A 21,708-nucleotide genomic window follows, 5' to 3' on the forward strand; every position below is an offset into this window, starting at 1 on the left:
CAGGACTTGGCACCCCAGTCCCCAGCCTCTTCTGCTCCTTTTTTTTTTTTTTTTAATGTCGTGAGGCCAGAGCCGGAACAGATGGCTGTCGCCCACCAGAAGGTCTCTCCTGGCGTGTGGCCGGCCCTCCCCCGGAGGCAGGAAGCTGCACGTACTCCTCACCGAGAGTCCATCTCCGCAGGGCCTGGAATCACGGCTGCAGAGCAGGTCTCCTGCCGGGGGCGGGAAGGGGATGGACCTGCTCCTTCTAGAAGGGGGACACCAGGTGACACAGCCCACCCGGTGCCAGAGCTGGGGGTGCACGGGCTTCCACGGAGCTGCAGCAACCCAAACAGCACACATTAGTTATCCTACAGCTCTGGAGGTCAGAAGTCCAGAACGGGTCTGTCTTAAAGGCTGAACTGGGGCTGGTTCCCGATGGAGGCTCCAGGGAGATCCATCTCCTCCCCTCTTCCAGCGTCTGGAGGCACCAGCACCCCCTGGCTCGTGGCCACATCATCCCAACCTCCACTTCCAACACCACTTATTCTGCCCTCCCACCTCCCTGCAACAAGGACCCCTGTGACGACACTGGGCCCCCACCCCGGCAATCCTGAGTAGCGCCGAATGTAATCACATCCGCCAAGTCCCTTTTCCCTAGGAAGGTCACACATCCGCAGGTTCCAGGGATTATTAGGATGTGGACTTCTTGGGTGCGGGGCGGGGGCGCTGTTACTGGCTGACTGCAGGGAGAAACCCCTCAATGACAGAGCAGGTCACTCAAGGCCACTCCACCGCCTTCTCTTGCAGCCCTCCCTCCCAGCCAAGGTAAGGTGATGGAGCCTGTCGCCAGGCGATGAGACAGCACCTTACACACGTCTCAGCCACACACACTTGCTCTGGGGGGTCGTGGTGGGAAAGACCTGTGCCAGCAGCAGAGCCGGGAAGACAAGGACAGTCTTAGCTGCCTTGTAAGACTGCAGGATGGGACGCAGCTGAAACATTTGTTTAAAGAGTAAGAGTTGGACCAGGCTTCCCAGGTGGTGCTAATGGTAAAGAACCGCCTGCCAATTCAGGGGACATAAGAGATGAGGGGTCGATCCCTGGGTTGGGAAGATCGCCTGGGGAAGGTCATGGCAACTCATTCCAGTATTCTTGCCTGGAGATTCCCATGGACAGAGGAGCCTGGTGGGCTACAGTCCCTGGGGTTGCAAAGAATCAGACACGACTGAAGTGATTTAGCATGCGCCTAAGAGTTGGACAATGGTGGTGCACCCATAACATAGACTATGACGCAGACACCAGGGGGAAATCCTGACAAGGAAAGAGGTCTTTGGCATAAGTGAGGGAAAAAGGAAAACAAGCCACAGAACAAGTCGGCAGTATAATTCCTTCACCGTGACCCGAAATCCTGTAGGTATGATACAGTTATCTGCACACATGCTGAAAAAACTGTGATTTCCTCTAAGGGAGACGGACAGCCCATGGTGGGACATGGCTACTCGATACTGGTCTGCCTTATGGTGTGGGTGCTCCATCACTCAGCCGTGTCCGACTCTTTACAGCCCCAGGGGCTGTAGCCCGCCAGGCTCCTCTGTCCATGGGATTCTCCCAGCAAGAACACTCCCAATGGCAACAGTGGGTTGCCATTTCCTTCTCCAGGGGATCTTCCCGACCCTGGCATCAAACCCTCATCCCTTGCATTGGCAGGCAGATTCTTTACCACTAGAGGCACCTGGGAAGCCATCTCTCTTATTCCTTTAGTATTTTTACAAGGATGCATTACTCTTACATTTTAACAAGGAGTGATATGAATGTATTCTAAACCCATAATAAACCATGACCCCCACTCTGATTTCAGATCCTTAAATATTCTGTTTTCTTTAAGATGGAAAGATACCCCAGTTAGAGAGCCCCAGGCAGTCTCCCCTGCAGATAACGCGCCCTCCCTGTCTTGACCTACATGAGGCTCATGCACTGTCCACCTGCCCCCAGGGCTCTGGGGATGACCTGCTGAAGACCCGTAACTCACAGGACCGGAGAAGCCACAGCAGGGCTTCCCTGGTGGCTCAGTGGTAAAGAAGCCATCTGTTGAAGCAGGAGACATGGGTTCGATCCTTGGTCCAGAAGGATCACACATGTTGTGGAGCAACTAAGCCTGTGAGCCACAACTATTAAGCCTGCAATCTAGAGCCCAGGAGCCACAACTACTGAAGCTGGTATGCCCTAGGACCTGTACTCTGCAACAAGAGAAGCCACCACAATGAGAAGCCTGCACACTGCAACTAGAGAGCAGCCCCTGCTCGCAGCAACTAGAGAAAAGCCCTCACTGCAATAAAAAAGAGAGAGAGAGAGAGAGAGAGAAGCCGCAGCAGAAGGCTTAAAGCAAACAGGTCTCCCCGAGGCCCAAACAGACACCAGCCCAGGATCGACATAAAAAAGACGACTGGGGACGTAGAAGCCTGTCCATGAGCAGACCTCATCGAGGTTTCATGCATGAAGCCCTCCTGTCCAGGGGCAGGGCTGGATTTCGAGAGCACTTCACGGAAGGCAGCCAGCACCCCTCTATTCACAGAGCCCCCAGTCTGGGTCCAGGTCTGAAGGGGCTGAGAGCAGGCGCAGGGCAGCAGACAGCGCCAAGATGTGAGTTCTAGTCCTGTCTGGGCCACTGCCCGGCTCTGAGACCGGCTCTGCCCTGCCTGACTCTCAGCCAGGCTGCCTTCGGAGCTTGCTCTCCCATCTCGCCGGCGGGGACCACCACCGTCCTTCAGAAGAGCCGGCCGGCCTGGTGCGAGGATGCGATTGCAGCCCCCCATGGGTACAGGAGGCAGGAATAGCTGCCCCTGCCAGGAACTTGTCACCTTCCATCTAAACATCAGGTCAAGGTCCCTCCTAGCTCCACCTGCCCACAACTCTGCTCACTCAGCAAAGCATCACAAGACGGAGTTATGAGCTGATGGGCAGCACGCGGGCCTGTGGCCACGGCCCTGCCGACCACCATGACCACTGGCAGCCTCAGCGCACCTCCTGCCCCCACACCCCTGCCCCATGGGGACCCCGCAGCCTGGAACCACAAGGCCGCCCCGCCCACACCTCCTTCCCTCTCACCCCCGAGCACAGCGGTCACTCCCAGGAAGCAGAGCTGGCTCCAAGCTCCAGGCTGCAGTTTTAGCTCCAGAGGGCAGCCTGGCCAAGAAGAGGCGGCGGGGACAGGAGCGTCTGTTCCACCACCCAGCCCCTCCCTCTCCAGTTCCCGCAGGGTCTCAGGGTGAGGACAGTGAGCTGTCACATTCACCAGACTCAGGCTCTGGTGTAACCCCCACAATCCAGGACCTTGGGGGGAATTTACCTCTCCTCCCCCCGTGGAGCCAGCTGACCCACCAGGCCCCACAGTGCACCTGGAACAGGACTGACCACGTCTACAGGAGGTCAGGCCCGAGACAGACTAAACCCACGGGAACTTGCAGTTCTGTCCTGTGGGCTTTGCCGAGGACGCTGCCCTGCTGGACCACGGTGGGTCCACCTCACCCTGGAGAATCTGCAGGCACCCAGGAGCAAGAGGGGACCTGCAGTCTGCCTGGGATGGACGATGCGGCTGTGGCTCCTGGGGAACCTGGCCCAGCCCCACGGTGGCCACGGCCTTGCCTCCAGGTCTCAGACCAAAGGAGGTGGCCGGGCCCCTGACGTCAAGAAGAGGCAGGGCTGAGCATCTTCATTCATTCATTCATTCAGAACTAGCTTCTGTGCAGACAAGACATTGCTAAGAAGTCCCCGGGGTAGGCCAGTGGGGCCTCTGAGCCCGCCTGTCTCTGCAGACCGACCAGCCTGGCACACCTCCCCCTTAGCCCCAGCTCCACATTACCTGACCGAGCAGGAAGTTCCTCCACCTCCCACCTTGGCCGCAGGCATGTCTGCTCCCCTTCTGGGGGCCCAGCCAGCACCAGCATCCCAGGGGCTCCCCAGGAGTGGAGGTGCTCAGGCCCCACCCGGATCTGCTGAGGCAGAAGCTCTGGGGGTGAGGGGCATCTGCATTTTACACACAACCTGAGGGGGCTGGGGCAGGGCTCTGGAGCCCAGGTGGCACCCCCATCGAGGGGCTCGGTATCTCTGGGTGGGCTGCCTGGGTGTCCCCAGTGATGCCAGCCTGCATGACAGGCAGCGATGATGGGGGCCAGCCTGCAGACCCAGCGCTCAGGAGGAACCCCAGCTCCACATCTCAGCCGTGTGGCCTGGCCCCGGCCCCAGAAGCCAGGGTGGGTGCGGAGCACCCTGAAACAGAGGGAACAGGACCCCGTCTGAGACCCCGAGCTCCATGCCGCCCTCTTTCCCAGGAAGGCCCGTGCCCCTCCTCACAGCAGCCACCCCCCAGGAGGTCCCCGCACTGGGAGAGAGGACACACACCCCGAACCGTTTCTGGCTGGCTCGGCTCAGCGACTGGGCCCGAGGACGCGGCTCGCTGACGCCAGGCCGGCTCCTGGCTGTGACAGTGACCACAGCCCGCCCGGGGCCAGCCACTCCGTGGCCCCACGCGGCTGCCGCGGCCGCTTTCACGCTCCAGTGGAGGGCGGGCCTCGGGGCTCCCGGGCGTCCACTGGCTTCGCTCTCCAGGACAGCAGCCTCTGGCTTCTCTCTTTTTTTTTTAATCTAAGCCCATTGAGAAAACGCAGGCAAGTGCAGCTCCTGCAGCAGCTTGGAATGGAGGCTCGTCCTCAACATGTCTGGGGACCGAGGACACTGTCCCCTCCCACCTCTGACGGTGGCCCAGGGCACCATGAGGCCGCCAGACTGAGACCACATCAGGGTGTGCATTCACACCCACCTCCCCACAAGGCCAGGGTGCGAGGGGAGGGGCCGACCCGGTTCGGGGGTCACCTGGGAGGGTGGCCAGGCCCCACACTCGCTTAGGGCACTGCATGCTGCTCCATGCCATATGTCCACAAGGACCCAGCCCAGAGACGGTGAGTGCCCTCCCCAGGCTGCTCAGCAGCGGTGGGCCAGGCTGGGTGTTCAGCCAGCCAGCATGCGATACACAGAGCCACTCTCAGGCCTTTGTGCCAGGCAGGCAGCTGCATGGGGGTCCAGGTGGGGGTCCTCGGGGACCTGGCTCTGAGCTCCACCCACACCACCACCTCCATGTACTCCTTCTTAGAGACCAGCACCCCCCAGGTTCTGGGGGTGTGTCAGAAAACGGCCCTGCATCCCATGCCCCCAGTCCCAAGAGGCTCACCTGAGCGTCAGACTTTCAAATAAAGTCAGAACTTCCCTGGTGGTCCAGAGGCTAAGACTCCACACTTCCAATGCAGGGGGCCCGGGTTCAATCTCTGGTCAGGGAACTAGATCCCACATGCCGCAAGTAAGAGCTCGCACACCACAACTAAGGATCCCGCATACCGCAACAAAGATCGAAGATCCCGTGTACTACAACCAAGACCCGGCGCAGCCGAATAAATAAATATTAGCAAAAATAAAATAGCCAATTCTGGGGAATACTGTCCATGAAATCTTTGTGCTTTTGCCTCACAAGCCCCTAAATTTCTGACTACACTGTCCCCCTGCCCTGTAAAGTGCCTTGTGTCCACTGAGGTCAACAAGATGAAGAAACACAAAAGGTAAAAAATAGATGAACTATTTGAAATGAAAAGAAAAATGCCCAACACCAGCGGGGTCTCTGGGTGATGCATGAGACCCGCCCTCAGGCTGCTCCTTGCCTTTCATGTTCCATCATCCAGTTTGTCTATGTGGAGCAAGAGTTATATATTCATAAAGGAAAAAATAACTAGAGAACCAAATTTGATTGTAAAATACCAGAGGAGCAGTGATAAATGATGCTCCTATTTATTGTGTGCCTGAATACTTCTGGGGGAACAGGCAGGGGTGAACAGAGCTGGACCCCAACATTCAGGCAGTAACTCCTTTTTCCCCTTGGCTTCTTGGAATGGGTTTCATTCCCCTCTAAGACCTTGGCTGTGAGCGGCAGATATCCTGCCAACAAACCACAGCCACCTTTTTTTGTTCTTTCAGTATGGATGGAAGGTCGCTGAGAACCAGAACCAAATGGGCTAAAGTTTTATTAGCAATGAGGCTGGGATGGCCTGAGCCATAACTGAGCTGGGTGTCTCCCTGGAATAATCCCAGGCCTACCCTGGCCAGGAGTTCAGAATTATCCAGAAAGACTCAGCGTCTGTCCTCCTGGACACGTCCTATACGGGCAGCCTGAGGCATCTAAAGTGCCCCAGACTCCTATCCCAGGCCCCACGACCCTCGGAGCTGACCTCAGGGCGCTGCCCTGACCCAGGAAGTAGACAGATGGCCAGAGGCTCTCGATACACTCAAGTTAGGATTGGTTCCCTGAGAACCCAGCAGCGTGGCCACCTGGGGGCTCTGGTTTTCAACCGAGTGGCTTCCTTCAACCTGTGGCTGGCGGTTCGTGCTGTCCACGGCCTCCCGCAGCAGCACGGGGCAGACCCAGGCTCACACACTTTCCTCTGAGCTTCCTGGGGGGACCCAGGGGCCCCTTCTACCCCAGCTCTGAAGTTCCCACCCCCGCACCAATACAAAGACACCTCAACAGCCAACACAGTGCCTGCCTATAGTCAATTCTGGGCCCCGCTTAGTGTCTGGAGGCTGCTGAATCCACACAGTGAGTCCCATGTCCCGCTGAGAACAGCTGATGGCTGACAGCACCAAGTTGCAAGTGACTCCTTGGCCGGGGCCTACAGCCCGGCCCTGCTCACTTGATGCCATCTCCAGGGCCTGGAGACAACCTGGGCCTCGGGCTGGGGTGGCCAGGACAGCTGCCCCCTGCCTCCCACATCCCTGCAACACCGGGCACTCCATGCCTGGCTGGGAATGTGGCCGTGGGGGCACACACCTTCCTCTCACCCAGCAGCTGTGCTATGCACCCTACCAAGAGAAAGGCCAATATCATTCTCCATCAAACACCAGCATATAAAACAAGGAAGAGACAGGGAGGGAGGTTTGCTCTATTTGAGGGGAGGTTGTAAGACCTGGAGCCTCCTTAGACCAACCATCTCTTTGCTCCACCTCTGAGAACCTCTGAGGAACCCCAGGTTTCCTAGGGCATAGTTTGAGAAACACCTGCGTAGGCCTCAAAGCAGACAGCACCATCAACCAGACCCGATCCGGAGACCCAGAACCGCCCCGCGGCCCCCCCACCCCCTACGCAGGCCCTCACCCTCCTACCTGGAGGCTGCGATCTCCGCCTTCTGCTTGGCGATGGTGGCCGCCCGCTCGGCCGCCTCCACGGCGCGGTCCACCTTCTCGCGGATCTTGCTGGCGCGCAGCGGGATGAGGTTCTTGCGCTTGCCGCTCACGAGGATGTTCTGCTTGTACTTGCCCTCCTCCTTGGTGCCGTCGGGGAAGGTCATGCAGCCGTAGCCGTGCCGCCGGTTGCCCGCCCACTCGCCCTCGTACTTGAGCCCGTCCGAGCGCTGGCTCACGCCGAAGCCCGAGCGCTTGTCGCTCTTCCACTCGCCCACGTAGGTCTCGGTGGTGGTGGCGTCGATGTCGTCCTCGATGGCCGACAGCTCGGCCTCGCCCTCGCCCAGGCTGATGGTGGAGTGGATGTCGCTGGCCGTGGAGCTGACCGAGCTCATGCCGGCCTCGCTACGGAAGGAGCTCTGCTTGCTGCGCTGGCTGGCCAGGCTGCTCTTGGACTCCGACTTGCGCAGCTTCAGCCCGCTCAGCAGCGAGCGCCGGAACAGCCCCTTCTTCTTGCTCTTGAGGATCTCAGAGTCGCTGTGCGCCACTAGCACGAAGCCCCCGCGGGACACGGCAGGGCTGCCGGCCACGGCAGGCGAGGCGTCGGGGTGAAGCGCCGCGCCGTTGCTGTGCTCACTGCGCAGGGAGTTGATGGAGGTCCTCAGTGGCGAGCGGATGACCGCCGCCATGCCGTAGGGGACACTCTGCCGCACGCCGTAGCCCTGGCGCATGCCGCCGACCCACTGGCCCTGGTAGGTCCCTGCGGAGACAAGCGAGAGGGTGAGGCTCGCGGGCGGGAGGGGTGACGCGGCCGCCACGGTTCGCCCTGTCCTGGGGCAACTCGGCCAGGTTAACATCGAGGCAGACAGACCGTCAGCCCCCGGTTGGTTTGATGGTTTCTATCACGGGTGGTCATTTTATTTATTATTTTTTTCTGGTGCTGGCTAAAGTATACCATTCTTTTCTTTTTTTAAAAATTAATTTATTTTTATTAAAGGATAATTGCTTTACAGAATTTTGCTGTTTTCCATCAAAACTCAACATGAATCACCCATAGGTATACATATATCCCCTCTCCTTTGAACCTCCCTCCCATCTCCCTCCCCATCCTACCCCTCTAGGTTGATACACAGCCCCGTTTGAATTTCCTGAGCCATACAGCAATTTCCCCAATGGCTATCTATTTTACATATAGTAATGTAAGTGTCCATGTGACTCACGAGTGGTCATTTTTAAAGACCCTTCCCTCCTGTTTCTCGCAGCTGAATTCTGCTCCCTTAGGGCTCGGGGATGGGGAGAGAGGAGTAAGAGTCCGATGCAGCCAGGAGTGAACCGCAGAGCTCGTCAGGCACGTGGGCACAAAGAGGGTGTGGGACACCCTATGTGAGCGGCTCCACACTGGCCTCGTGGGGCCCACGAGTGACAGATGTAAGGACGCACAGCCAGGCTACCAACTGGGTACTGACGAGACTGTCTTGGAAGGTAGTGAGTTCTCCATTGCTGGAGGCATCCAAGAAGAGCTGGGAAGACCACCACACCTGAAGCCATGAGAACTGGCAGACCTGATGTCTCCAAAAGAATCCAAAGTGGAGACTCAGGCACTCATACCTGCACGAGCCCAGCAGCATTACTCACAAAAGCCAGAGAAAATGTGGTCCATCCAACAATGAAATATTGTTCATGCAGCCTTCAAGAGGAAGGCCACCCTGCCATTTGCTACATGGATGAACCCTGAGGACACCACGTTCGGTGAAATACATATGTCACAAAGGACACTCGCTATTTGATTCCTTTCACAGGAGATATCCAGGAGTCAAACCAGACAGCCTGCAAGTAGATGGCGGGGCTGGGGCTGGGGGCAGGGAATGGGCAATTATTGTTTAATGGGTACAGAGTTACTGTCTGGGGGGACAGAAGTCCTGAAAGCAGACAGAGGTGATGGCTGTGTGACACTGTAAGAGTGATTGATGCCACTGAACTGTGCACTTAGAAATGGTTCACGTGGCGAGTTTTATGTTTTCTATATATCTTACCACAATCAAGCTAAAACATCACAGCACTGGGCTCATATTCTTGCTCTGCTTATTGGCTGTGTGACTCTTAACAGGACGGGTCTCCATTTCTCATGCAGTAGGCAGTTATGCAAATTAAATGACACTCAGCACACAGCAGGGCGGGCTCCCCACCTTCTCCCGTCCTGCCACCCCCCCAATATCAACAGCTTTTCCTGCCTGGGGCCGCAGCTGCCCAGGCTGGGACTGAGAGCCGGGACTTGCACCCTGGGTTGTGAGAGGGACGCTGGACTAGCCTCTGGTCCTGGATGGCTCCTCCCTTCCTGGGTGGGTGGCTGTGGGAAGCTGGTCCTTTAAGGCCAGACCCTTCCGCCAGACAGCAGCCTTCCTCTGGCCAGTTCAAGCTGGGAGCCAGCTTCTGTTGCAGAGATCTCTCAGTCCTAGCCTTCTGCCACTTCCACTTGTGGGTTGGGTCAGATAAAACACAGGACCCCCAGTTAAATCTGAATTCCACATGGACAAGTAATTTTTAGAGAATGTTACATGGGACATACTTAAGCTAGAAATGATCAGGCTGATGATCTGAAATTCATTTATTTGCTGAATCCAGCCGCCCCCGCTGGGGTCTCCCATGATGTCAGCCCGGGTTTCTCTGGCAGTCCCCCCACAAAGCTGAGGATGCCCTTGCATGAAGAGACTCAGCCCACCTCCCCACCAGCACCCCTGCCCCCCCTCAAGGCAGGCTGAGCACAGAGCTGAGGACACATGGGGGCTCCACACCTAGCCTTGTGGAGGTCGTGGGTGTGGGGGTAGAGGGAGGAGTTAGGAGGGGGCAGACAGGGGATCGAGTCCCAGCTCCACTCTTTCTGCATGTGTGACCTTGGGAATATCTGCTTTAAGTCCCCATGCCTCAGTTTCCTCACCTGTAAAACAGGGAAGGTGGCTGTGTAGATTAAATGCAGCAATCTGCATAAAGTGCAGAAAAGTCTGTTAACGCTTGACAAATAGCAATTGTTGTTCATCATCGTCATCAAAACCTTAGGGATACGTGTAACTGAATCCCTTTACTGTGCACTTGAAACTATCACAACATTGTAAATCAACTCTACTCCAATATAAAACAAAAAGTTTGCAAAATGAAAGAAAATTTGGTTAAGGAAGAAAACCTTAGGGATAAACAGCACTTCACCTGGCAGGTGAGGAAACTGAGGCTCAGAGAGTGACAGGATTCAACCCCAGGGTTCGTGTCCTCCCCCTGCCAGGGCTCTGCACACAGATGAGGTCCTGCCCACCCTCGTCCAGAGGGCACCAGGCTGGAAGCCACACCTGGCATCCTGCAAGGTGCAGGCCACCTCCATCATTGAGAAAATGAGCGCCCACACTCCCTCCCTCAGATAAAAGGGTGATAACAGCAGGGAGTCAGGAAGCGGGCCTCCTTGTGCCGATCTCAGAGTCTGCACAACGTCCCCGCAGGCTGGAGGGCATCGTTCCACCTTCCAGACGTGGACGTGGAATCTATTGCATACGCAGAGACGAAGGCAAGCAGCAGCTTGTTCTGAGCATTGGTGCAGGTGAAGCAAGGGTCTCAGGTGGGGATTCGAGTTTCCCTGACACTCTTAGCTCCTGGGTCCTGCTGCCCTGGCCTTCCACAAGCCACGCAGCCCTGCAGAGCTTAGTCTGTTTTCACATCAGGGAAAAAGCTGCTCGGCATACTATTCCTGAGTTCCGTGACTCCAGAGGTCCCTGGACAGGTGAGCCGAGGCTGGAGAGGGTCAGAGATGTGTGCAGAGGGTGGGCCTAGACAGGAGCGAACGCTAAGAAAAGGGCCCGCACAGCCAGCCTCCGCTTTAAAATACACGGCCTCAAAGGACAGTCCAAAGAGATAGCAAGTTGGTGGTCGCCCGGGGCTGGGGGAGGGGGGGTGAGAATGACGGCCATCGGGGTTAGGGTTTCCTTTTGGGGTGACGAAGATGGTCTGTAATTAGATAGGCAGTAATAACCAGTAACAGAAAAATGAACGGAAGCACAGTGAGAAATGGGCTTCCCAGGTTGTGCTGGGGTAGAGAACCCTCCTGCCAATGCAAGAGATGTAAGCGACACTGGTTCTATCCCTGGGTCGGGAAGATCCCCTGGAGGAGGACATGGCAACCCACTCCAGTATTCTTGCCTGGAGAATCTCATGGACAGAGGAGCCTGGCAGGCTACAGTCCACGGGGTCACCAAGAGTCAGACACAACTGAAGCAAATTCGCATGCACAGTGAGAAACATAAGACAGAAGATGAGCTGGTCATGTTCTAGGTGATTTGAGCAGAGTGAGGGCGTCGGGGCTTTGGAACAAATGCCTGTGGTTGCTGGGGCCCTGATGGGCCAACCTGGCCAGCAGTGCTGGAGCCTGGGGCGTGGGCACCAGGAGTCAGGAGCCCCGAGTTCAGAGCCAGGGCTTTCCACTTACCCAAGACCTGGGGCCCTCACTCCACCTCTCAGATATCCTAATTCACCTGTGACATGGGGGTGACGACCATAACCATCCGCTAGACACATGGAGCCATGGGTGTGGCCTCCTGCACATGGTGTGATGCGGGCAACTGAGCTTTCCTTGCTCAGGGCTTGCAGTTTTATTGTATTTGCACTTTTGTTCCCAGTCGGAACACATTTCTGAATTTACAGCTGACGTCAGTAAGAAAAATGGATTTCGATATTACAGAAATATACTCCTGATCAGCTCTGCTGTGACCTGCTGGGGTAGCTGGGCCCGGCTTCAGGGCTGGTCCAGATTAGGAGAAAGAAGACAGGGCTTCAGCCAGGAGCCAGTTTCTCCCAAAGTGGGGCTCTGGGCTGGCCCCCGCTGGGCCAGGTCCTTTCTTCTCTTCCCATCTCCTTTTCTTGTTTGGGGCCAGCAGAGGACGGCTTGAAATCAAACCCCTGGTTCCCCATGGCTGTTTCATTGAATCTGGTCAGTTATTTAAAAAGACTAAGTCCATCATTTTGTTTTATATCCCAAGCAGCTTGCATGTGGAAAGACAGAAGCCAGCCCAGTGCAGAGAGAAGACCACGTGTGGCCCCGGCAGGGGCGCCCTGACCCCCGCGGTGCTGCGGGGTCAGCCTGGGTGGTGCAGACCCCAGGGCAGGGCAACTTCCTGTCTGCACTTTGTACCCCAACCTGGGGCCCCGCAAGCCCTGTGTCCGCCCCTCATGGGGAGACACCCAGATGAAGATGAACCATCCAGGGGGCACCTGGGGGTGGGGGGCAGGTAACCTTAGGGGGGGTATGGTGGCACGCAGGTGACCCACTCAGGGACTCTGCACATCGCAGTGAAGATGAGGGATGACCCCGTCACCCAGAACTCAGAACCAGATCTCAGTGGACCTCGGGTGAGGAACAAACCTCCCAAAAGTGGCCTGTGAGATGCCAACTGGAGCGACCCGGGGCCTGCAGAGAAGAGCCAAAGAGGTGTGAACACCAGCAGGTCTCAGGCTTGTGGGGCTGTTTCCAGCATCCCCTGAGCTCCTGGCCACAGCCCCTGCGTTCCTGATGAGCCTTCCGGAAAGGCCAACACTGTGTTCAGGGACCCACTCGGGGGCCACTGTGACCATCGCTCTGGGCACACCGTGGACACTGCGCCCTCTGGTTCTGGACACCACCAGGCCCAAATTCAAAAGCTGGCTCCACCCCATGGCCCTCAGCCGGTGGAGATCCGGGCCTCACTCCGCTGCCGGCCCCCTGGGTGGTGTGCACAGTCTGCCCTTGCTGACTTATTCAGGTCTCCCCAGGGCCCTCGCGTCTCTCACACACTTTTACTTTCTTATTCTGAAACCCCTCCCCAGCCTCCTCCACTGCAGTTCTTCCAATGTGTTCATCACGGACACAATGCGTTCCACTGTCAATGTTGTGATAGTTTCAGGCACCAGTCTGGGGACAAGACAGGTCAGTCCAGCCAGATGCTGTGTCCTCCAAGAGCAAGCCCTGGGCAGGATCAGGACTGTTCTTTCTGGGACAGGCATGGCGCCCACAGCAGACGAGGGTGGGAGGGGTTGGTGCTCAGGCCAGGGCACCATCCTGGAAGGATGCTCACCCATGGCACCTGACAGTGAGGTGGCAGGAAAGAGCCCCACCTAGGGGAAAGCTGGAGGGAATCATGGGAAATTCAAGGTGTGGACACCAAACAGTAAATCCTCACAGAGATAAGATAGATGATGAACCTTCAAAATGAGAATCAAATGCAGTTTTTTAAAAAAGGGAAAAAATCAGGGAAAAAGAGTTCTTGGAAATTAAAAGTGTAAAGGCCAAAATAAAAATTTTGATGTGAGTTGGATGATAAAGTCAAGGAAATCTTTCAGAAACTAGAACAAAAAGAGGTAGGCAAAGTAGTGAGAGATAGTGAGAAGAAATTTAGAGCCATCCATGAGTCATGTAGAAGGCTTCAAATCTATATACTAGGAGTTCCAGAAAGCAAGGAAGGAAAATTACCAAAGATGTAAAATGGGAAAGTGTCCCAGAATTGAAGGATGTGAGCGTCCAGGCTGAAAGGGCTCAAGACACCCTGCATGACCAAGGAGAGAGACACAGGCCAAGTCCAGTGAAACTTCAGAACCTCAGCGAGCAAAGGAAGACCCCAAGTGCTTCCAGAGAAGAAAAAGAGATTTCACACAAAGGACTGAGAGCATGGCATGAGACCTTTCTGTAGCAGCACTGAGACCGAGACCTCGGTGGGGAATTTTTCCCAATCCATTTCGGAACAAAAATGATTTTCAGTCTAAAACTACATATACAACCAATCGATCAAGTAATTAAGCCACAACAACTATCTTTCACGCATCCTTTCTCAGGGAGCTACTGCAGGATGTACTCCACCAAAACGAGGACACAAACCACAGAAGAGGGAGGACACAGGGGGATCCAGCAAACACGAGGGGAAACAATTTGATATATACACACAAAAATACCACGGGTTTGAGGGTCCAATTATACATGATTTTTTTTCCAATTAAAAACTACAGTGGTTGAATCCACAGATGCAGAACTGCAGATACTGTGGAACTGCACACACTGAGGTTAACTATCAATTATACATAGATTTTCAAATTCGTGGAGGGTCGGAGCCCCTCATCCTGACATTGTCCAAGGGTCAACTGTATATAACTTAGAGCAAGCAACGAAAGAAAATATGAAATATGTGAATATGAAATGTGTGTATACCGTATATATGCAGAGAATTTGGTGGATTTGTTCAGGCAAAAAGCTGTATGGAGTAGTATTTTACTGAGCATTTGGAAGGTGGGGAAAGAAATGACCAGCATAGTGGTGAGTATTCCCGCCTGTCATGTGGGAGACAAGGGTTCAATTCCCTGACGGGGGAACCAGGGCTTCCCTGGTAGCTCAGCTGGTAAAGAATCTGTCTGCAATGCAGCAGACACCCGTTTCGATTCCTGGGTCAGGAAGATCCCTTAGAAAAGCGATAGGCTACCCACTCCAGTATGCTTGAGTTTCTCTGGTGGCTCAGCTGGTAAAGAATCTATCTGCAATGTGGGAGACCTGGGTTCTATCCCTGGGTTGGGAAGATCCCCTGGAGAAGGGAACGGCTACCCACTCCAATATTCTTGCCTGGAGAATTCCAAGGACAGAGGAGCCTGGTGGGCTACAGTCGATGGGGTCGCAAAGAGTTGGACACAACTGAGCGACTTTGACTTCATACATTTGAAAAACTGAGGCAGTTACTAACTTATGCTGCACAGAAGAAGTACTTGAGTGTATACAGAATTAGGGTATTGCTTGCCCCGGTAGTAAGTAATGCTTAATAGTCTTGTAATAATGACAACTCCTGATGAATTTAACAGAAGAATTGTAACCATGCTGAAACAGTTAAAGAAGGGAAGAGGGAGCTGGTTCTAAAAGACTGAGAATCTTTTATTTAAGTCTGTCTCAATTATACATATAAATATATATAGGCTATGCTGGCTCTTTGTTGCTGCACAGAGACTTTCTCTAGCTGTGGTGTGTGGCTTCTCATTGCAGGGGCTTCTCTTGTTGCAGAGCATGGCCTCTAGGGCAAGTAGGCTTCAGTAGTTGCAGCACACGGGCTCAGTAGCTGTGGCTTGTGGGCTTAGTAGCCCCTAGGCACATGGAATCTTAGTTCCCGGATCAGGGATAGAACCTACGTCCCCTGCACTGGCAGGTGGATTCTTAACCACTGGACCACCAGGCAAGTCCCAAGACTGAGAATCTTCACTTAAAAGTCCCATGCTGCCTCTTAGGAAGTCAGTGCGTGCATGTTAAGTCACTCAGTCGTGTCTGACTCTTTGCAACCCCATGGACTGCAGCCCCTTAGGAAGTCAGTACCTAACAGCTCAAAGAGATGATGAACCAAGGAAGCAGTCAGCACACAGATGGAGAAACTCAGAGGTGAGTCTCTGAAGACACGGCTGCAGGAGTTTAAAGTCATAGTTCTCGGCAGCAGTAGGGATCGGGATCCTGCTGATTTTGTTCTAAGTGCTATTGTTTGTAGCACCCACTGACATCTTAAACTATGAGCACATCATCATGATAAAGATTAAATTTTTCAAGGGGGATGAGACTTTCATGAGAAAATTCTCACAACAGCGGTCTTCTGCCTGTTTCCCCAGCTATAGAAACTCGGCCTCAGGATTTGTGTCTCGTGGGGGCCTGAAGGTGAACTTGGGTGTCGAGGTAAAGCCCTGCTCCTCACAGAGAACGCTGACCTGGAAGATGCCCAGCCCTAGTATTTAGCAGGTGGGTAGAGGAAGTAGAGAAAGCCCAGGTGGCAGGCCGGTGGCCGTCTTGGAGGGATGGAGGGGACAAAACTCTCTGAGAAGGCATCAGACATGTCAGAGAGGCAGGAAAGGTCAGTGGCCTCAGAGGCCATGAGCATCGGGTGCAGGTGACGGCCACTCCCACACTGAGAACAGGACCAGGAAGCCACCCCAAGGCTGGGAGGGGCTGAAAGCAAAAGCAGAGCCCGTGGAGACCAGCAATCACGGGCCCCCGTGCTGCCCAGAGGGGAGGGCATTCAGGCGGGGTTGGCCTTGGACCTAGGAGCCACACAGGTAGGCCCACCTCCACGGCGGGGGCAGGGTCCCCAAAGGCTGGGGGAGAATCAGGCTCAGAGCCAGCCTCAGCCAGCATCCTAGGTGGTGCCCACATGACCCACTTCACACCAGCATTGCTCCTTCCGCACCACTCATCTTTTACTGTCTCCTTATCCACTCATCCTGGGAAGGTTTAGTTTAGCTTTTTTTTTTTTAAGATGAATAAATGCTCTATTTATCTGTTACCAGATATTTCTTACAGATTAAAATAGAAAAAGCTTTAAAAAAGATTAAACCTCAAGAGGGGATGACAGAGGATGAGATGGTTGGATGGCATCACCAACTTGATGGACATGAGTTTGAGCAAGCTCTGGAGGTTGGTGTCCGTGTCCATCACGGACAGGGAAGCCTGGCATGCTGCAGTGCACGGGGTCGCAAAAAGTCAGACACAACTGAGCAACTGAACTGAACTATAAAGTCTACAGAAAACCAAGTGCCAGTACAGACACATACGAGTGTGGTGCATGTATTACAGTCAATGAGCCAATACTGACGTATCTCATCACCCCTGGTGTGGCCCATCGATTCTGGATAAATGTAACAACATGTATCCGCCGTTACTGAGTCATGCAGAGTCACCTCCTTGCCCTAAAACCCTCTGCACTCCGCCTGCTCACCCTCCCTCCCCCAGTGCCTGGCCTCCACTGAGTTTTTAGTGCCTCCACAGTTCTGCCTTTCCAGAAAGCCACGGGGTTGGACTCACTATGAAGCCTTTTCAGATTGGCTTCTTTCACGTTGCAACACACTCTTCAGACCTCCGCGCCTTTTGTGGGCCTGAACCATACTGTGTCCTCCACTCCAACTCAAGAGTACCTTTGTTGCTTAAGTTTTGGTGATTATGAATAAATGGAAGGTCTTTTCCACATCAGAAAAACAAGAGATGGGTCTAACCTCAGATGAACGAACACTGTTAAGTGAAGTGAAAGTTGGCTCAGTCGTGTCCAACTCTTCGCGAACCCATGGATCATACAGTCCATGGAATTCTCCAGGCCAGAATACTGGAGTGGGTAGCCTTTCCCTTCTCCAAGAGATCTTCCCACCGCACGGATGGAACCCAGGTCTCCCACACTGCAGGGGGATTCTTTACAGCTAAGCGCTGTTAAGTCAGGGTTCTACTGAACTTCCCTGCACTGGCTGCTTTCTCAGTTGGAGGCGCCAAGAAAACTCTCTGGGGCACTCGGGTCGGGAACCACGGCCACGGCGTCCAGGGACACTGGCCGCTGACATCTGCTGAGCTCTCACCGTCTACGGAGGGCCAGGACCTGTCGTTGCATCAGGGAGCTCAGAGCAGTGGGGTGACTTGTCCGAGGCCACGCAACAGGAAGGGTTGAAGATCTGAACCTCCCTCCTCCGCTGTCCCCAGAGCTGGAAGGGGCTGTGGGGATGAGGGGTCGGCCCACCCCCTGGCACTGTCAGCTGACAAGTGCACCTCTGGGGCGAGTCTGAGGAGCGGCCGGTCTGTAGACTCCAGTCAGCGATCCTTTCCTTAAGCTTGGTTCCCTCTGGGCTGCACTCCTTGGGGAGAGCCCCCCTCTGCTTGCCTGTCAGTCACCCTGACCTCCCGGGGAGGGTGGAGGTCCCAACCTCCCTACAGAGTGCTCACAGCGGGCCCCAGGGAGCCACGAGGGAGACGCTGCCCATTTTACAGACAGAAAAACTGAGGCGTGAAGAGGTTAAGGCTCTTGCCCAAAGTCCTGATAGAAGCGGCTCAGCTAGGACCCCTGCTACATGTGCCGGGTTCCAAGGCCCGCAACCTTTCTCTACTGCCCACCAGAAAACTCTGAGAGGGGTCTGCATCGAAGTACACAGCCTCCAGCTCCCACCACACCAGGCCCCCCGGCCCAGCGGTCCTCAGTCAGGGTGGCAGGATGACTCACCCCACAGGAGGTCCCTTTAGGACACAGCTCTGCGCCCAGCACTGAGCGGCTGGCCCGGGGTGGTGGGAGGACCCCGGGCTTCGCTCAGAGGCGGCGGCTGCTGCTTCTGACTCAGTCATGTCAAGTGCAGCCTCCTCTCTGGGGTCAATGGTTTTGAGGCACAGGCTGGGGAGATCCGGGCATCCCTCCCGCAGCTTCCAGGTTTCAGCCCCACATCCTCTCGGGCCTCGGTGAGCACCCCTGCCCACCTCTCCTGTCCCCACCCCCCCCGGGCCTGAACAGGGCAGACAGGAACAGAAGACAGGGTTCCCAATCCTGCCACCCAGGAAGTCTCCTTGTGGGCCCATGCCTTCCTCTCTGGTCACCCAAGGGACACTGTGATTCAACTGCTGAGGCTGGCAGGGCTGGCCTCTTAGAAGGTTCATGGAAGCAATTATGAGGTGCATTGGGCAGGAGTGGGAGGAGAAAGCAAGGGAGCCCCCTCCCCGGGGAGGGCCCTTCAGAGTGGCAAGAAGCCAGGCAGGTCTGAGCACAGATCCTGCAAGGATGACCCGACCTGAGCCTCTACTTCCCCGTCTGCAAATGGGGGTAAAATTATTTCCTCTCGGGCTAAAGAAAGGGGGGAGGAGCCAGGAGTTGGAGCCAGACCAACACTCGACGCCTCCAGAGCTGCCCTGAGACATCTGACACGGCTGTGCCTCTGTGTCCCCGTCTCAACCCCGTGGGACACTCAAGGGGAGAAAGTGGATTTGTACTTGCAAAGCACCTCACGATGGTGCATGGCAGGTTTTGCGTTAAGTACATCATATCAGAAGCCACGACTGTCTAGCACGTGACCAGGCAGAGGACTTGGGGGCTGTGAAGGACAGCGGTGGCTGTGGCTGCTCTGGGCTGGGGTCTCCGACAGCATCCGCAACCCAGGACCTCAATGCAATGCAGATTCTCGGGCTCCCCTGGGCCCCTCAAAGCAGAAACTCTGGGGGTGGGCAGACCACCAGGGCTATAACACCCTCTGGGTTTCTCAGCACTTGAGGTCAAGAACCCAGGTTGTTCTTAAACTAATGACTGAGGCCCCATTCACCCAGAGAGTCTGACTCAGCGGTCAGAGGCAAGGTCTGAGCAGAGGTGGGTTTTAAAAACTCGAGGGGGACTTCCCTGGTGTCCAGTGGCTAAAACTCCACACTCCCAATGCAGGGGGCCTGGGTTCGATCCCTGGTCAGGGAACTAGACCCCACATGCCGCAATGAAGATGGAAGATCCTGAGTGCTATGACTGAAACTCAGAGCCGCCAAATAAATAAATAACCATTAAAAAAAAAAAGCTTCTGTGTGATTCTTATTTCAGGACCAATAAACGTTTTCTTTGTTACATTACATTTTTTGAGGAGCAAGATTTTGCTGAAGAGCTGCCAGAGGTCAAGCTCCCAGCTTCCCCCCCTCCCCCCAGGCTGCAGCCTGTTTCACACTCTCCGGGGAGCCCTGCCGGCTCTTCTCAGGGACAAGGGCTGCACACACACACCATTCACCCCAGAACCAGGGCCTGGGCCCAGGCTATAGGCCGAGCACCAGGGGCAGGATGGCCGATTGGGGCTCAGGTGGGTCAGATCCCTTCGAGATGTGACTTGAGCCCGGAGCCATTGTCACAGGAAAACACCCAAGCCCACCACCAAAAGCAGGGGCTCCACACCCCCGCCAGCCTGGGCCCTAGTGTGCAGGCCCAGAGGACCCCAGGGAGGGGGAGGGCTGTGGCCTGGGTGGGGCTCCTGCTCCAGGGGGACAGGGAGAGGGCGCGGGAGGCAGGGGCAGGATGCCCACCGGACCCCAGGCTCACGTCCAGCGCTACCACTAAGCCGCAAAGCCAGGCGCGTCCCCCACAGCTTCCGCGTCTATAAAATGGGAATAATCGTAGCTCCCAGCACGCCAGACTGCAGTGAGGACCCCGGCCAGGCACTAGCCTGCAAAAACTGCCGAGCGCCTGGGGTTTTCTACCCACGGAGCTCCCCCCTCCCCCCCCCCGCCAGGGCCCTGCTACAGCTCCAGATCTCTGTCATTTCCTTGTGGGTGCCCCCACCCCTGGCCCAGTGCACCCTCTCTGAGAAGTATGAGTGGGCTGGGTGCCAGTTGGTCCTGCAGTCTCTTCTTCCAAAGCCCTCAAACGTGCAGAACAGACTCACTGGTCACGCTCAGTGGGAGAGCCTCCCCAGGGTCCCTCCCTGTCCCCTCCCCGGCTTCCTGTGGCTTGGGGACAGCCCCTCCTCTAAACAACCAGTTATCCCGACCCATAACCACCAGACACCTTCTGAGTGCCAGGGGCTGAGGGTATAGCGAACAAAGAACTTCAAGGACCTGAGAGTTAGGGGGACAGATTTAGAGACACTAGGTGAACCGCACCCAAAGAAAGCTAGAGCAGGGCAGTGGGGGTGGGGGGGAAGAACATGGGTGTGGCCGCCTGCAGGGGGCGATGCTGAGCGGTCCCCATGCTCAGCACAGACCACGTGCTCAAGAAATGACTTTCTCCAAACACAGACTTCACCACGTCCAGGAACAGATTTCCAGGTTTGGGTGAGGGGTGGGGGGCTTCGTAAAGATGTCTTAGCTTCCAGGAAACTTTTAAAAAGAAGCTGAAATGTAAAAGGATTCAGACGCTCTGGAAAACAGTCTGGCAGTTTCTCTTAAGTGGAGAGGTCCAGCCTGACCCAGCAATTTCATTCCTGGCTTGATACCCAAGAATGAAATGAATAAAACACACGTCGACACATAAACCTGTGCAAGAATGTTCACACAGCAGTACTGTTTACAACAGCCCAAAGCGGGAAACAACGCAGACGTCCATCACTGGACGACTGGATGAACTGAATATGGTCCGTCCACATGCTGGAACATTACCCAGTCTTAATACCGACATGGCCAATAGTCAAGCTATGACACGGATGGACCTCGAAAATGTTACTGTGAGAGAAAGAAGCCAGACAGCACAGGGTTCCAGCTCCATGAAGTGTCCACGGTGGACAGATCCGCAGAGACAGAAAGCAGATCCCTGGTTGCCGGGGGCTAGGGGGTGAGCAGGGGCTGATGACAGCTGTGCATAGGGCTTCTTTTTGAGGTGATGAAAACACTCTAAAATTGACTGGTGACGGCTGCACAACTCCGAATATACTAGAGGTCACACGATTGCACGCCTTAAATGGGGGAACTGTGTGTTGTATGAACTGTAGCTCAAACAATAAAAAACAGAGCCTCGGTCCACAGAGCCCCTGCAGTCGGGGCAGGGTGGGCCCCGGGGAGGAGAGGGCCCCTTCCTCTGCCTTGGGGAGGGGCCTGAGGGTCTCCTCACGTGCCCCCCCACCAACAGGCATCACAGCTCCCCTGACCATCCCAGTGGGGACATGACCACTTCCTGTCAAGGCCAGAAAAAACCTGCTGACTACTGGGTTCCATGGGAGCCCCCGCAGACAAAGACTCCCAGAAAGCCTGCTCTGCAGCCCAGGGGGCCCCACAGCTGAGGAGTATTTCCA

At 55.5% G+C, this 21,708-nt stretch overlaps 1 protein-coding gene across 1 annotated transcript in view; it reads right to left on the reverse strand.

Annotated features, from left to right (window-relative positions):
- The window catches only part of JPH3 (junctophilin 3), a 77,861-nt gene that overhangs the window by 38,534 nt on the left and 17,619 nt on the right, over positions 1–21,708 (reverse strand). The window contains exon 2 of the mRNA XM_020890177.2: positions 7,183–7,960. Within this exon, the coding sequence (XP_020745836.2) occupies positions 7,183–7,960 (778 nt within the window). The remainder of the gene's footprint in view (positions 1–7,182; positions 7,961–21,708) is intronic.

The sequence above is a fragment of the Odocoileus virginianus genome, chromosome 20 (genome assembly GCF_023699985.2).
Source record: "Odocoileus virginianus isolate 20LAN1187 ecotype Illinois chromosome 20, Ovbor_1.2, whole genome shotgun sequence".
Taxonomy (NCBI): Eukaryota; Metazoa; Chordata; class Mammalia; order Artiodactyla; family Cervidae; genus Odocoileus; species Odocoileus virginianus.